We start from the raw sequence: 15584 nt of genomic DNA on the forward strand, positions 1-15584 counted from the left end.
GTGTGTGTGTGTGTGTGTGTGTGTGTGTGTCTTTGTGTATCAGCATTCAAGCTTGGCGAGAAGGTATGTTTTCCAGCCCCCAGGCTCAGGCCAGTGGATTTTTTTTCTTAGTCTGGCTGACTGCAGTCAGCCCTTCTTTCCTGCCAGCCTGTCCGGAGCTCCAAAATGCCCCCTTTTCATTCTTCTTGCCCATCTCTGTCCCTCCATCTAGGGGCTGGCTTCAGGGCTTGGCCCTCAACACAGCACAGCACCCGGCCAGGATGTCCAAGGCAGTCCAGCCACATGCCCTAAGCGGGCCTTGGGCCCACACCAAAGTCAGGACACTTGTATAATATAGTTGATATATTATATTATATTGGTTTCAAGTGTACAGCACAGAGATTTGACAGTTATATACATCACTAAATCCTCCCTATAATTAGTGTAGCTACCATTTATCCCCAAAGATACTACAATACTATTGACTATATATGCCCTATGCTCTTTTTTTAATTGTAGTAAAATACACATACCATTTTATTTACATAAAATTTACCATTTTAACCATGTTTATGTGTCCGGTTCAGTGACATTAAGTATATTCACAATGTTATGCGACCACCACCACCATCCATCTCCAGAATATTTTCATGGAACTCTGCACCCATTAAACAGTAACTCCCCACCCCACCCCCCATCCAGAGCCCCCAGTAACCTCTCTTTTACTTTCTGTCTCTATGGATTGGCCTATGCTGGTTAAGTCATAGAAGTTGTAACATAAAATATGTATCTTTGTTGGGTCTGGCTTATTTCATTTAACATGTTTTCAAGGTTCATCTGCGTTGCAGCATCTGTCAGAATTTCATTTCTTTTTAAGGCTGAATAATATTGCATTGCATGTATTTAGCACATTTTGTTGATCCATCATCCATCAATGGGCAGTTGGGCTGTTTCCACCTTTTGGCTGCAGTGAATAATGCTGCTATGGACATGAATGTACAAATACCTGTTTGAGTCCCCACCTTCACTCATTTTGGGTATATACCAAGGACTGGAATTGATGGATCATATGGTAATTCTATATTTTACTTTTTGAGGTGCACCAAACTGTTTTCCACAGTGGCTGCACCGTTTTGCATTCCCGCCAGCAATGCACAAGAGTTCCAATTTCTCCACATCCTCGCCAATACTAGCTATTTTCCATCTCTTTGATAATAGCCATCCTAGTGGGTGTGAAGTGGTATCTTGGGACTCTCTCTTTGTGTTCCAACTAATTGCTCACCTCCCTCTCCATCTGGTTACTTTTTTTCTGCCACTCCATTTCTCCCAGGCTCCCAAGCCCGTACCGAATGATATTCTATTCATTCTTTCAATCAATAAATATGTATTGAGGGCCTGCTACATGCCAGGCATCATTCGAGACACTAAGAGTGTAGCAAATAAACAAAACAGACAACACTCTTCATCCTTATGGCGTTGACATTCTGGTTGGGACAGACAGTCATAACATACATAGAGTGCCAGATGATGCTCTGTGCTGTGGAGAAAAATAAAGGCAGGAGGAGAAGTAAGGAATACTGGACAGGGGGCAGGGAGCAGTCTTACCCAAAGAGCTTAGAGAAGGCCTCATTAAGAAGCAGCCTTTCAGCAAGGACGCTGCAGGGGTGAGGGGGGCAAGTTCTGTGGAGAGCCAAGGAACGCATATGCCCCTGAGATGGAAATGTGCCGGGTGTGACCGGCAGAGAGGCCAGTGTGCTAGAGCATTGGAGGCCCAGGGAACATGAGACCGGTCCTACAGGCAACAGCGGTCAGATCACGTAGGGTTGGTGGCCCTTGGAAGGCCTTTGGCTTTCACTCAGAGTGAGCTGGGGGCCTCTGAAGGGTTGGGAGCAGAGGACTGGCATGGTCTGATTTGGTTTTCACCGTCTCAGATCGTCACTGTGTCTTCATCTCTCCTGCCTCTCACCCACAGGCGCCCAAGAAGGAGCTGCAGAATGGCGTCATACGGGGCTACCAGATTGGCTACAGAGAGACCAGCCCTGGCAGCAATGGGCAGTACAGCATTGTGGAGATGAAGGCCACCGGGGACAGTGAGGTCTACACCCTGGACAACCTCAAGAAGTTCGCCCAATACGGGGTGGTGGTCCAGGCCTTCAATCGGGCTGGCACGGGGCCCTCCTCCAGTGAGATCAATGCCACCACCCTGGAGGATGGTGAGGGCACCAGCAGAGGGCACGGGGTACAGATCCCAGCCGTGGGCAGATCCCAGGGCTTGGGACGCTCCAAGGTCCCGTCTTAGTCCTGTGGTCAGCCACACCGGCTCCCTGGACCCCTCCACCTCTTCTTGCCCATTGGCTTCTCCGAGATGCTGGTCCATGGGGCGCCCCGAGCCTCTCAGTCCACTGGCGGGCTCGCTGTCCCTCACTTGCTGATGCTCAGCCCGTCGGCGTACCTGTTCACCTCTCAGCCCGTGTGAGCACCTGTCCCCCATCTCACTCTCCATCCGCGCTTCTGGCCCTTCCTCCCTCCCTCCCCCTGTCCCCAGGCTCTTTCCTCTCTGCCCTGGGTCCCGTTTCTCCTCCTTTACAGTCTCCAGGTTGGAAAAGGGGCAGAAGCTAAGTGACCTTTGTACTTCTGGGCTGGAACCTGTCCACCATGTTTTAGGGACTGGAGATGAGACTGTGGAGTTAAGAAACCCCAAGATCCATGTGGCAGAGGATCCAGAGCCCAATGTTTAAAACTTGATTCTTTGAGGACTAACTAGGGAGGACTCCAAACCCTGATGAGTAAATTAAGGGGCTCAGCTTCTCGGAGGGGGATTCGGAGGAAGCAGGAATGTGCCTGCTCTCCGAGCACAGAGAAGAGCCGGCTGGTACTGGGCCTGTGCCAGGCTGAGAGAAGAGACTTGGCCCTTGACATCCCCCAGCTCTCAGAGAGCCAAATAAAAAAGCAGAGCATCCTCCCAAGCTTCCTTGATGCCCCGACCCAAAGCCAAAGTTGAGATTCAAACCCATCACTGGGGCACAGCCTGCCTGCTGCCCAGGGAGGGAACTGACTACCTGGTGAGCATGGTACCACCGCCCTATGGCCCACCAGAATACCTAGCATTCCACCATTAGAAAGTAATTCTTCAGGGTTCAGCCATGTCTTCTCCCTACCCTGTCTTCTCTGAAAATGCAGACACCTTTGGGAGGGGGATGTGTCAGGCCAGAAACCCCTGAGAGTAGATTAGCTCCTACCAGTGTTCTGAACTTTGGCCAAACTGGAGTTACCTCGGGGACTTTAAAACTACTGAGGCCCCGGCTTCATCCCCAGAGAGTCTCTCTGGGGAACAAGCTAGGCTTTGGGGTGGAATAGATTTCAGCAGCCCTGGAGCACTAGACCGGGAGAAAGGGAGAACACAGAGAGAGGGAAAGGTGCCGAGCAAGCAGAGGGGTGCGGGGGAGCCCAGTGGGGTGGGAGGCTGCGGGGCACGGTGCCCTCCCCGCCCCCGCCCCTCCGTGATGCTAGCCAACGGCCTGGCTGGGCTGAGGACGATCAGCTGTCACCTCTTAGTACCCGCAGTACTAATCCCAACCCATCTCAGACCTGAGCCTAGAGCCACCGACTCCCCTGGAGGCCTCCAACCAGCCCTGGACCCTCCCCGGCAGGTCTGGGGTGGGGCCACGGGGTTGCATTGCTAATAAATCCCCAGGCCCTGCTGCTCCTTAATGCAGGGAGCCCCGTGGGAACCCGCAGCGGGGCCCACTAGCTCATCACCCATAAAGAGGGGCCCAGGCTCACGGTGTTAAGCAAGCTGTCCGGGTTGCCTGTCTGGAAAAGGGCAGGGCCCAGCTCAGAACACAGGTCTGGCCCCGAATCCCACACGATTTCACCCTGCAGTGGTCCTGCTTGGGAGTAAGGCTGGGCGCAGGGCCGGGAGGCTGGGCGCCAGGCTCGGGGAGCCAGGTCCCAGGGGAAGGCCGCCCTGAGCCCGCACCAGCGAGCTCCCAGCCACCCAGGGCCCCGCCAGGACCGCCTCCGGCCCCCCTCAGAGCACCACCTCCCTGGCTTCAGGGATGGGGAGCGAAGGGGCCTGCAGCTCCCACCAGGAGAGAGCGGCCGGGCTGTGGGGCCGTTTTCAAAATAAAAGAGAAGAGGGGGGACAAAGTTTCCGGCAGCATTTGCTCAGCAGTTTCTCATACTTAATTAAGGCCCTCGTTAGCCTGTCAGGTCCTGATGCTTTCCTGGCAATATTAGTGCTTCTCCTGGGGCGTTCAAGGGCCCCTGCTTCAGCAGTAGTGTCTTTACCATAATTATATTACCTTCATTTTGTTCGGGCGATCTGTATTAGTTTATTACACTGGGTCCCTAATTACATGGTGCTTATATTTTTACACCTAAGTAATATGAAACAATAATCATTCTCAGAGAGGGTCGTTAGGATGATGTATTATCATTTAAATGCTCATAAAAATTAGAGTTGCCTCTTGTGGGGCAACGGGATCCAATTACCTTCCATCCGGCCCGTGCCTCCTTTCTCCGCCCAGAGCGAAGCCCACTCAGCCCCCCGCCTTTGCCCCCAGAAGCCAGCGGGAAGTGCCACCAAAGTTCTCCCTAGCTAAGGTGGCTCCGGGGGCCTGCTTGTCCCCACCCCACCCCCCAGAGAGGGGGAGCTGCACAGGACCGACCCTGCAGGGGGGACCTAGGACAGATCAAAGGCCACTCTGGCCTGGCGAGGGTTAAGGACGCCAAAGTGGTCTCAGAGTGTTTTCCCATCACCAGGGCGTCTGGTGTGGTCATGTGCAGGGACAGGGGACAAAGGTGTAATGGTCCCCCAAGTCCCAACGGGGTGAGGAAGCCTCTCCGCCCCCTCACCAGGGTGAACTGAGTCCCCTTTCCTTCCCTTCAGCTTGGCGCGAGGACGCAGGGTGCCTAAGCCAGGCCGGCTCAGACCCCCTGGGCAGATGACACAGGCCATGTGGCCGTCAGTTACAGATCCCTCCAGGGCGAGCTGGGAGGGCATCCGGGTGCAGTCACAGCCCCCAGAGGTGGACTCCTGCCCGGAGTCCACCACCCTCTTCCGCAGCTTTTACCCAGAACCAGGAATGTGCCACCTGGAGAGCAAGAGACCAAGACGATAAAGTCTCCGTTCACCCGTGTGCAAGGAGGGGACTCAGCTCCACCCCGGCACACAGCCCAAACTCCCAGACTCACCCGGAGGCCCTCGGGCGGGGACAGGGTGGCCGGGACGCGTACATTGTGCTGTGCCCCCCTGACTGGGACTCCGGTTCTCCCTGCCCCGCCCCACGCAGTGCCCAGCCAGCCCCCCGAGAATGTCCGGGCCTTGTCCATCACTTCTGATGTGGCTGTCATCTCCTGGTCGGAGCCCCCGCGCAGCACCCTCAATGGCGTCCTCAAAGGCTACCGGGTCATCTTCTGGTCACTCTACGTTGATGGGGGTGAGTCTGCCGGAGTGACGGCCGGGTCTCCACGCTGGGTTAGAGCTGAGCATCTTCCTGTGGATGTCAGGCAGAAGCGCCAGAGCCAGGGGCCAGGGTGGGCGGTGGACATGGCCACCTGTCCGGGTGGGGCAGGGACACCAGCTACTCCTGGCAGTCGTGCATATGGGATGACGGAGGGGTGATACGGGCATTTGGCCGAATGTAATGTGTTGATATCAGGCTTTTATGGTGTCAGTCAAGCTCCCAGCAGGGAACAGCTGGCACAGTCACACGGGGCGATTGAGGACAGCATGATGAAGGCGCTGCCCTCAGGGGACTGAGGGGGAAGGTGGGCACCTGAGACTGGCACCAGCACTAGCCATCACCGCCCCTGGCCTGAACGGGCAGGAGGAGGAGGCAGGTCCACCAGCACCGAGGGAGGGCTGCGCTTGACGGGGCAGCTGGGCATGCAGTCTGGGCGCCTGGGCTGAGCAGGACCTAGAGAAGGGCGGAGCAGGGCAGGCGGTGGAGCCGGGGGTAGGAATGGCAGAGGGAGGGAACCCAGGACAAGGGCCCGACCCTTTGGTGCCTTCCTTGCCCTGGGAGGCACTGGTCCAAAGAGGCTGTGCAGCCCCACAGAACAGACGTCCCCACCCACTGGTGGGCACAGAGGCCTGGCAGTGTCAGGAAGTCTGCAGCCGTGCCAGCCAGAGGCCCGGCATCCCAGGCAATGGAAATGTCCACCTGGGAGGCAACAGTCTGCCCCCCGGGTCCTGAGCCTTCTGCCGGCAGCCCCTAGGCTCCTGACTTCTTTCCTGAAGGACCTGAGACTCGGGCTCACCGTCACCTCCCCAGGGCGGCTGCCTTCCCCTTGCCTACCTGGATGCACTGCCAACAGGATGTGTCCTTCCCTGCCACCAGCTCCACTGTCCGGGTGTCCAAAGGCACAGAGGCCTGGAGCTCAGGGGTTTGACCTCTGAAGGTCTCCCAAGTTCTTATGCTATGAGATGGCCTCACATAGTTGTGCTGAGCCAGGTAAGGGGTGGTCCCTCACTTTCCACGGCTTGTTTCCTCTTTTCTAAACCTGCGAGCTTCCCAGCCCAGCCCCTTCAGGCGAGGAAGGCACTAGCCTCTCTAATCTCCGAAGGTGACCTGGATTGCCCCGTTCCTGGGTCTTCCCCTGGCTCCAGCCCTGGACGGATCTACCCTGGTCTGACCTTCTAGGAAAGGGAGGTCATGCTGCTCAGGCCTCTGAGGCTCCCCCTACACCAACCTGGAGGCCCCCCAAGCCGGACATGGTGTTCTCACGCCTGGACCCTGGCTCGCTGCTGCCCTCCCCGGCCAGGCCCACTGCCTTGGGCCCTTTGCCTGCACCGGGTCCCCAGCAAGGTGCTGGGGTGCGTTTGCAGGCTCTCATTGTCCAGGCAGTCTGTCCTCAGCCAGTGTCTGAGCCTGTCCTTCTGAAAGCCCAGGGCTCCCTGCGGGAGGGCTGCCAGCTTAAAAGCCTGTCACTTTTTCTCCTTCTGAGCCCCTGGCCCTCCCATGAGACCCCATCCCTAAGCTCTCCTTCAGTGTCTACACCAATCCCTTGGCAGAGCCCGGATGAGGCATCCTCACTGAGCCCGAGGAAGGCCCAGCTCTCTGGCTGTGGCTGTCAGCTCCCTCGGCCTCACCCAGGTCCTCCATGCGGGTTCTTTGCAGGGAGGGTGTCCTCAGTGGCCAGGAGAATGTAATGGTGACCTCAGCCCCTTGACTGCTGAGAGGCCTGGGTGCCGGTGCAGGAGCGCGCAGAGGCGGGCAGGCCGCCTCCGCCTGCCGCAGGTCATCCCGGGTCGGTGCTCTGCCTGGGTAGAGCTGAGGGGCAAGGAGGACTGGCCACTGGCCATCCCACGTGGCCTGGGCTCCCGTCTGAATGCAGGTCACTCCTGGGTCCTCACGTGGAGAGGGGGTTGGGTGGAAGAGGGGGAGAAGTTGCTTGGAGAGGGAGGCATTCTCAAGGAAGTATTCTATTAAGTGTCTATTCTTAGTACTATCCTATTAAGTTGGCCTTGGTGCCGGGTCAGCTGGGGGCTGAGGCCAGGCCAGTTCATACCATTCGCCCCAGTTGGGCTGCGTGGTGAGAGATGGGGCCCGAGGACAGCGACCCCCAGTCTGCCCCCACGTACCCTGAGGGGCCGAGGTCTGAGCCCAGGGAAGCAGGCCTGACTGGGGCCCTGGCTGGCAGAGGGTCGGCAGCAGGGAGACTGCTGCGGGGCCAGCCTGGGCCCCCCTCAGAGGCTGGGTCTCCCTGCAGAGTGGGGTGAGATGCAGAACATCACCACGACGCGGGAGCGCGCCGAGCTGCGTGGCATGGAGAAGTTCGCCAACTACAGCGTGCAGGTGCTGGCCTACACGCAGGCCGGGGACGGGGCGCGCAGCAACGTGCTGTGCATCCAGACCAAGGAGGACGGTGAGTGCCCCCTCCAGGCTGGCCCCTGTGTGGCACTGCCCCATCCGGGGAGAAGGGCGGGCAAGCACCACCCTTCCCGTCCCCGATTCATTGTGGGGTGGTTCTGAGGCCTGGGGCCCTGCTTTGGGAGAACACAGCTCACCAGAGGGAGCAGGCAGTGCCCCGGGGCTCGTGCCCAAACCCAACCCCTGCAGCGCTGGGCCAGAGGCGGGATGAAGCCTCTCCTCCCACCCCACCCCACCCCACAGGTATCCCTTTCATGGCATCTGCGACCCCTGCAAGGTTCTGTCCAGTTTCCTCTGGAGACAGATGGTTGGGATTAGAGGAGAGCAGGTGCATCACCCCACACACCCCGGGCGAGGGGCTTGGCAGGCCCCATGGCAGGGCCCCCGCATGGGCCAGGCCCTGGACGCCGGTGTGCCAGCACGTCTCTCAGGGAGTGGAGGGGAGGTGCCCCCATTGGGAGCTTTGGTCTCAAAGCCCTTTCCCAGGGTGGCAGAGCTGGGGGAAAACCAGAGATAAGAGGCCAAACCTCGAGGGTAGAGGGACCACATCAGGGGGTGGGTGAGGCTGGGAGCTGAGCCAACCCGGAGGGGAGAGCTGGGAGGCCAGACTTCCTGCCAGGACCCCTCTCGCCCAGAGTGCCGTGTCCAGGAGGCACAGCGCAGGGCTCCTGCTTCCAGCCCCACAACTTTCTCCCCACCTCACCCCAATCCCCTCACTTTAATGTCCGAGCCAGTCCTGTGTGTGTAGGAGAGGCTGATCATGTGAAGAGCGGCCGGCACACAAAGGGCACTTAGTACACGGCTGCTTCCCCCACGGCCTGTTATCTCAAAGGACACGGAGACCCGTAGTGCAGGTCCCATCCGTACACTTAGGCAAAAGGCGCTGGAGGGGCCAGAGGAGTTCAGAGGAGGGGTGGCACAGGGTCCCGAGCGGCCCAGCCCTTGGGTCGGGACCAGCTCCCCCCAGCTGAACACTCCCCACACTCCGTGCTTCCATCAGAGCAGCCCCTGCCCACCTCAAGCTTGGAGTAATTAAATATTTACCAGCATGCCTGCCCTCCTTTTCCCATCATTAATCCCTCTAGAAGGGAACCTCTGGGCCCCCAGACTTCTTGACCCCCCTTCTGATGCAAGGCCTAAGCACCCCCACATTTTAACTGATCAAGGAGGGACCTCACAAGGGAATCCACCGGTCAGGGGGCACCGTCCCTCCCCACAAGGGGCTCCAACCCTCCACCCTCAAGCTGCCTGTGGAGCCACACACCAGGGATGCCCCCGGGCAAGGGCCAGGGCCCCAGACGACAGCGTAGCCAGTTGGGATGGGCCGCGGTAAGCCCCGCCCTGTCATTTATTGGCAAGTCCCTTAGCCTTTCTGACCCTCGGTTTCCTCATGATAAACGGAGACAGTGATGCCTCATCAAGTTGTTGTAAGAAGCAAGTTAACTACAAACTCCTTCCTAAAATGTCCAGGGCTGGCCAGTGGTTGTTGCTTTATGGCTGCCAAGTGCTGTCAGTAGGATGACTGCTCCCAGGAGCCCTGATGCCAGGTAGCAGTGTGGCCCTTTCAGAGGTGAGGAGACAGGCCTAGAGAGCTGAAGCAACTTACTAAAAGTCACTCAGCAAATAGAAGGCAATTTAAGGCTTTCTCGCCCCCACAGCCTCCATACTTATCAACATACCACTTGTGTCAGTCAGGAGGAGGCGTTGGTTGTGAGTAATACACCTAAGGAAAGACGTACGCAACAAGCATACTTATTATCACACATGTCAAGAAGTCCTGAGTGGGGCGGCTGCAGGGTGGCTCCCACGGGGGACCCGCGTGAGGTGCCCCTCAGCATGCTGGCTGTCCCTGCCTGGGTTTCAGGACGCCTGCAGCCCCGGGCATCACACCAGGCAGGACAGCGTTCAGAGTGAGAAGCGGTCTCTTCCTATGCACGTGCCTCTCCTGGGAGTGGAAGAACCTTTCCCAGGAACCCCCACAGCAGATGTATCGTCACTCCCCATCGGCCACGGTGGGACAACATGCTCTTGCTGAGCCAGTCCCCAAAAAGGTGGTGGACTTACCCTGCCTGGCTTCCCCCAGCATGATAAATCCTCTGGCGTAAGTGATGGGGACAGCCTTCTCTGACGGGTGGAGCAACGACAGCGAGGCTCCGTGTGCAAGGAACAGGAAAGCACGGTGGTGACTGGGTATGCCCGCAACCTTGTCTACTCCCCCAGCTGCCCCACCTCCACCAGACTCTCCCATCTGTAGGTAACCATTGTTACAGGTATTTCTCAGCTGACTTGGACAGCAAACAGGTCCACACTCCAATTCCAGCTCTGCCCTGGGAGCTTGGGCAAATATCCTAAAATGAAGGCACTGTGACTCCCTACCTAACCACCACCCCATCCCTCAGGATCTTGCATTTTTGTAAAAGAAAAAAAAAATCAGGAAATTTAGAGAAAAGCAAAAGAAATAAAAAAGATAAAATACAAACATATAGATTTGAGCTCATTTCCTAAGTCCAGATCTCTCCATCTGGGCTTGGTTTCAGGATGGCATGGCTGGTATCAGTTCCTGGGCAGCAGAGCCCGTTGCCCACTCCCCTGTGAATACCAAACCTGGCCACACGGCCACAAAGTGGAAGCCGAGTTGGGTTTTAGATTGTGTTAGAGATCCTTAATGAGGGGGAGGCCTCACCTGACTCCTGTCCTAGGACGGTAACGCCTGTAGAAGCGTGGAGGACAGATCACGGGAAGGGGCCGGAGGGCGGATGGGGACTAGTGTCGGGCCTGTAAGAACCTGTGGGTATCGTGGCAGAGAAGAGGAAGGTGTGGCTGGGGCAGCAGCAGTGAGGAGGAAGGGAGGCAGAGGGACAGGTTTAGAGGAACATGGTGGAGGGTTTCCACTTCCAGTAGTGGTGGACTCAAACACTCAAAACCTCTCTCCCTCTTGCTGAGGACACTAGCAAATCTGGATAAAATATTTTTTAAAGCCCCTGCTTGAAGGCATCAGAGAGCTGGCAGGAGAATGAAGGATTACTGGCCAGCATGCAAGGGAGAATAGAGGCCCAGAAGGTGAGCCTGGCATTTGGAACAGCTCTTCCCCCGGGGACATTTGCTGAATCTGGAGGCAGTGGCTGAGAATCTGAACCGCACTAGAAAGACATGAGTTGGAGGCCAGGACCTGCCTGGGTGGGTGTGTGTGTTGGTGAACTCTCCTCACTTTGAGTTGAGCCCTTGAAGGACAGCATTCTAGGATTCAGAGTTAACTCAAAGTAAGCAGCTCAGCTGCAGACATCTCAGTCCTAGAAGTTAAACTGAAGCAACCCTAGGTTGCTTGTGCCCCAGATTGTGGGTCCCTGTCAGAAGCAAACATGAATTCTTTCTTAGAAAGATTACATCATCTGAGGTCTCAAATTATTTCTACAAACAATTTTGCAAATGATGTGGCTGGCATACAATAAAAAATAATGGGGACAACATGAACAAAAGCCAGCAGGAAAAAAAAAAAGAACAGACAAAAGAAACAGACCCACTAGGATTCCAAACATAGGTTTTATCAAATATGGACTTTCAAATAATTATTCTAAACAAGATTGAAATTTTAAGAGAACTGGAAACTATCAAATGGAAAATCTAGAAACAAAAACGACTAATCACTGAAATTAAGAACTCAGCAAATGGGTTTAATAACAAATGAGGCCCAGCTGAAGAGACAACCGGTGAACTAGAAGACAGGTCAGAAGCACAGAAGTGCAAATGAATGGGAAATAGACAAACAGGAGGAGACAGAGAGCAGCGGCGTTCAAGCCTGACTGTGCGTACAGATGGCTCCGGGATAATGTTCAAATCCAGATTCTGGTTTAACAGGTCTAGGGTGGGACCTGAGAGTTTGCATTTCTAACACATTCCCCAGTGACACTGCTGCCTGTTCCTGAACCAAGTTCTGAATAGCAAGAACCCAAAGGATATGAGAAGAAATCCCACAGCGGAGAAAGAGAACAGGACAGAAGATGAAATGTCTGAAAACATTTCAAAATTGATGAAAGACACCAAGCCACAAGTGGAAGAAGCCCTACAAACCCCACAGCCAGTACCTGAAAGAAATCCTCACCTAGATTTGTCATCGTAAAGCTGCCACGCAACAAACACAAGGAGAGAAATCTTAACAGCAAAGAGATGAGAAAAGAACAGTTACCTTTAAAGGAGCAATAACGGATTGTCAGCTAAGTGACTAGAGACCACGGAAGCCAGAAAACAATGCAGTGGTATACTTAACGTATGTAACAAACCTAGTTACCAGCTTCTATAGATTTTATACCAAGTGAAATATTTACACCAAGTGAAAATATTCTTCAAGATTAAAATAAAATAAAGACATTTTTCAGACAAACAAAAACGGGGAGAACTTATCGCCAATACACCTGCCCTACAGAAAGATTAAAGGGTATTCTTTCGCTAGAAGCGACGTGATCCCAGGTAGAAGCTCAATGACACAGGAAGGACAGAAGAGCGCTTAAATGGTGAATATATGGGCAAATCTAAATTAGAATCGACTGCATAAAATGATGATGATGTCATCATCTTGGGAGGTTCTAAAATATATACAGAATTAAAGTACACAATAATGGGAGAAGGCAAATGGAAGTTCTAAATTCCTGCATTGTCTGAGCAGAAAAGCGCCAACTAACAATGTTAGACTTTGGTAAATGAAAGATTCATATTGAGTGATAACCACTAAATTCAGTGGAAGACTATATGATAACCAAACTAACAGAGAGGGGAAATAGAGTATTTTGTCAATATCCAATCCAAAAGAAGGCACAAAAGGAAATACAAAGAAAACCAGAATTGATAACTGGAAAGCATTTAGTAAGGTATTTAAACCCAAATATATCAGTAATTGCACTAAAGATAAGCTGACTAAATTATTCAGTTAAAAGATAAAGACTGTCAGACTGGCTAACAATAAAACAAAATCCAAGCACGTGCTGTTTACAGGAGACAACTACCACATAAAGGTATAGAAAGGTCTGATGTGAAAGAGTAGAGAGACACGCCACGTAAAACTGTCCTCAGAGAAAACTGAAATATTAATATCAGACATAGTATGCTACAAGGCAAAAAGCATTATTAGAGATAAAGAAGAACACTTTGTTATGTTTTATCATAAGACTCAACTTATTAGGCAAATAAGAGTTATAAATTTGTGTGAATCTAATAACATAACCTCAAAATATATAAAAGCAAACACCTACAGAATTACAAGGATATACAAATCCACAATCGTAGTGGGGGATGTCAACATGCTTCTCTCCATAGCAGATAAAAAAAGGATGCAAGGATAGAGAAGATTTGGACACTACAATTTGCGCTTGCCCCAGTGGCTACCCACAGACCCCTGCACCCCACAGCTGCAGAGACACCGGCAGAGGCGGGACGGCAGGGCTGGGGTGGTGCGGGGCAAGTGGAATCAAGGATCGCTGCCCACTTTTGGACTCAGGCCCCTAATGGATGATGCCGCTGTATCTAGTTATTTTATTTAACTTAGAGCTATATTGACCACTCACTAGATTAAAAGAAAAAAAAAATGAGGTAGGTGCTAGAAGCTGAGTTGGGAGAGGGAATGCAAAAATAGTGGTTGTTACAACTTACTGAATGTCTCCTGTGTTAGGCTCCATACCAGGTGCTTTATTCTAATCAGCAGCAATTCTTTTAGCATGGTTGTTTATTGTGTCCATCGTATAGATGGGGAAGCCGAGTGGTAAAGTAAATTGAAGTGGATACTCTCATTATCCTCAAAGGAGTATAATAGCTCCCAGGAGGAAAGACAAGGACACAGCAATACGAGGGGGAGATGAAGAAGGAGAATGGGGCTGAAAACAGAGAGCATCCAGTCTCCCAGGCGGAGCCCTGGGGTCCCAGCTCAGCCAGGCCGGCCCAGAGATGGGAGCAGGGGGACATCAGAACCTGTATGAGCTGGAATCCACTAGGACAAATTTCCCAGCCAGTTCTGCAGTGGGTTTTCCCTCCTGAGAATAGGAACGGCCTGGCCAGCACTCCAGGGGCAGTGCCCCGGAACAGGGCAGGAACCACAGTCACCCACCGGCTGACTACCAGCCCTTGACCCTCAGGACAAGGCCCACTCTGTGAGTTTCTGGATTCCTCAGCCTCCGTGAGCTCACAGGCCAAAAAGAGTGAGTGGCTAGTGTATTTGTTTGGCCTCAATGCAAGCTGTTAGTAGAGCATTGGGGCCGGGGCAGCTTAGGGCTGTAGGGACCGAAGTGAACCCCCAGGGTTCTGTCCTTGGTTCTGGCCGGATCTGACGCTGGCCCCGGCCAGTGCCAGCATCTCAGAGACTTTATTACAGGCTTTCTCCTCCCACCTGTTTGGCATGCTGTAACCTCCCCCCTTATACCATAACTCAAGGATACTCCTCCAGGAAGCTCCCCAAGATTGACCTGCCTCACTCTGCCCGTCGTGTTACTCTTTCCCAAAGGCTGTGCTCCTCCTTTCTCCAAGCTGACCTGGCCTCCTTCCTGCTCAGTTCCAGGTCCCCCCGCCGGCATCAAAGCTGTCCCTTCGTCCGCCAGCAGTGTGGTTGTGTCTTGGCTTCCCCCCACCAAGCCCAATGGGGTGATCCGCAAGTACACCATCTTCTGCTCCAGCCCCGGGTCTGGCCAGCCGGTAAGTGGACACAGGGTTGAATGATGCAGAGACAGGAGGAAGGAAAAGGTGCCCTGTAGGTCAGCCAGCTTCCAGGCCAACCTCTGGGGCTGCTACTCTCTGTTTCTCCCCGGATTCCTGGATAAGAATGGATGCTGGTCACCCAGGAGTGGCTGAAGCCTCACCCGGAGTCCATCTCGGATCGGCCCCCAGGGCTGACAGTTGTCCCAAGCCCTAGAGGCTCCTTTGAGTCAGGCCACAACCGTGCAGGTGTGGAAGGGAGGCCAGGGCCTGGCTCTTCTGCTCCGGCCACCAAGGAAGCTCCTGGCAGGCCCAGGGCTGCTGCCTGGGGGCGGGCTGGTCCATGGCCTCTGGAAACGAGTCACTTCTGATTCAGCCTGGCCAGTCTGGGCTTGGAAGGCTGCTGGCGCTCCACCCTGTGGTCCCCTCAGCCTGCAGCCCGCTGAGGGAGGGGAAGAGATGGGGGGCAACTGAGAGGAACAAAGGGAGAGGGTAGGAGAGCAGCCAAGCCCAGGAGTGCAGGCAGGGGCAGCCCCAGGCTGGGGCACAGTGCCCGGAGCTAGCTGCTGCCCTTGCCCTGAGAGCTGGGAGGGGCCAGAGGGCCCTGCAGAGGGGAGGCTAAGAGGAGGGTGGGTGCTCTGCGACATGCGCCCTTCCTCCCCCACCACCTCCCTCCTCACCGCCATCCACCCGGCCGCCACGTTCTGCCAGGTGGTCACTCTGGAGCGCACCAGCTCTAGTCAAGAGAGCAGGGTGCCAAGGTACTTGCCCGTGGGGGCTTCCAGGGGGTGGGGAGGGCCGTGAGCGCTGTCCAGGAGATGTGTGCGGGACGGGGCGGGCGCAAGGAGCAGGAGGAAGCCAGCTTCTCCCTCCGTCAGCAATTGTGAGGTGACAGCAGCCCGAGCTCTGGCAGCCAGGCAAGCGGCTCTGAAATCGCCCGGTAATTGTGCCATCATCTCCTCCGCTCACCGCTCTCCTGTGGCCTCTCTGCATCGCCTTGTAAGCAGTGGGTGGCCCGGCTCCTCGCAGCGAGGCCAGAGTGCAGTCACCAGAGGG

At 54.8% G+C, this 15584-nt stretch overlaps 1 protein-coding gene across 3 annotated transcripts in view; it reads left to right on the plus strand.

The window, feature by feature from the left end:
- The window catches only part of DSCAML1 (DS cell adhesion molecule like 1), a 321095-nt gene that overhangs the window by 287866 nt on the left and 17645 nt on the right, over positions 1-15584 (plus strand). For all 3 annotated transcript variants that reach the window (XM_036992686.2, XM_036992688.2, XM_036992689.2), the window contains exons 17-20: positions 1952-2192; positions 5274-5420; positions 7696-7851; positions 14389-14528. In XM_036992686.2, the coding sequence (XP_036848581.2) occupies positions 1952-2192; positions 5274-5420; positions 7696-7851; positions 14389-14528 (684 nt within the window). The remainder of the gene's footprint in view (positions 1-1951; positions 2193-5273; positions 5421-7695; positions 7852-14388; positions 14529-15584) is intronic.

The sequence above is a fragment of the Manis javanica genome, chromosome 6 (assembly GCF_040802235.1).
Source record: "Manis javanica isolate MJ-LG chromosome 6, MJ_LKY, whole genome shotgun sequence".
NCBI lineage: Eukaryota > Metazoa > Chordata > Mammalia > Pholidota > Manidae > Manis > Manis javanica.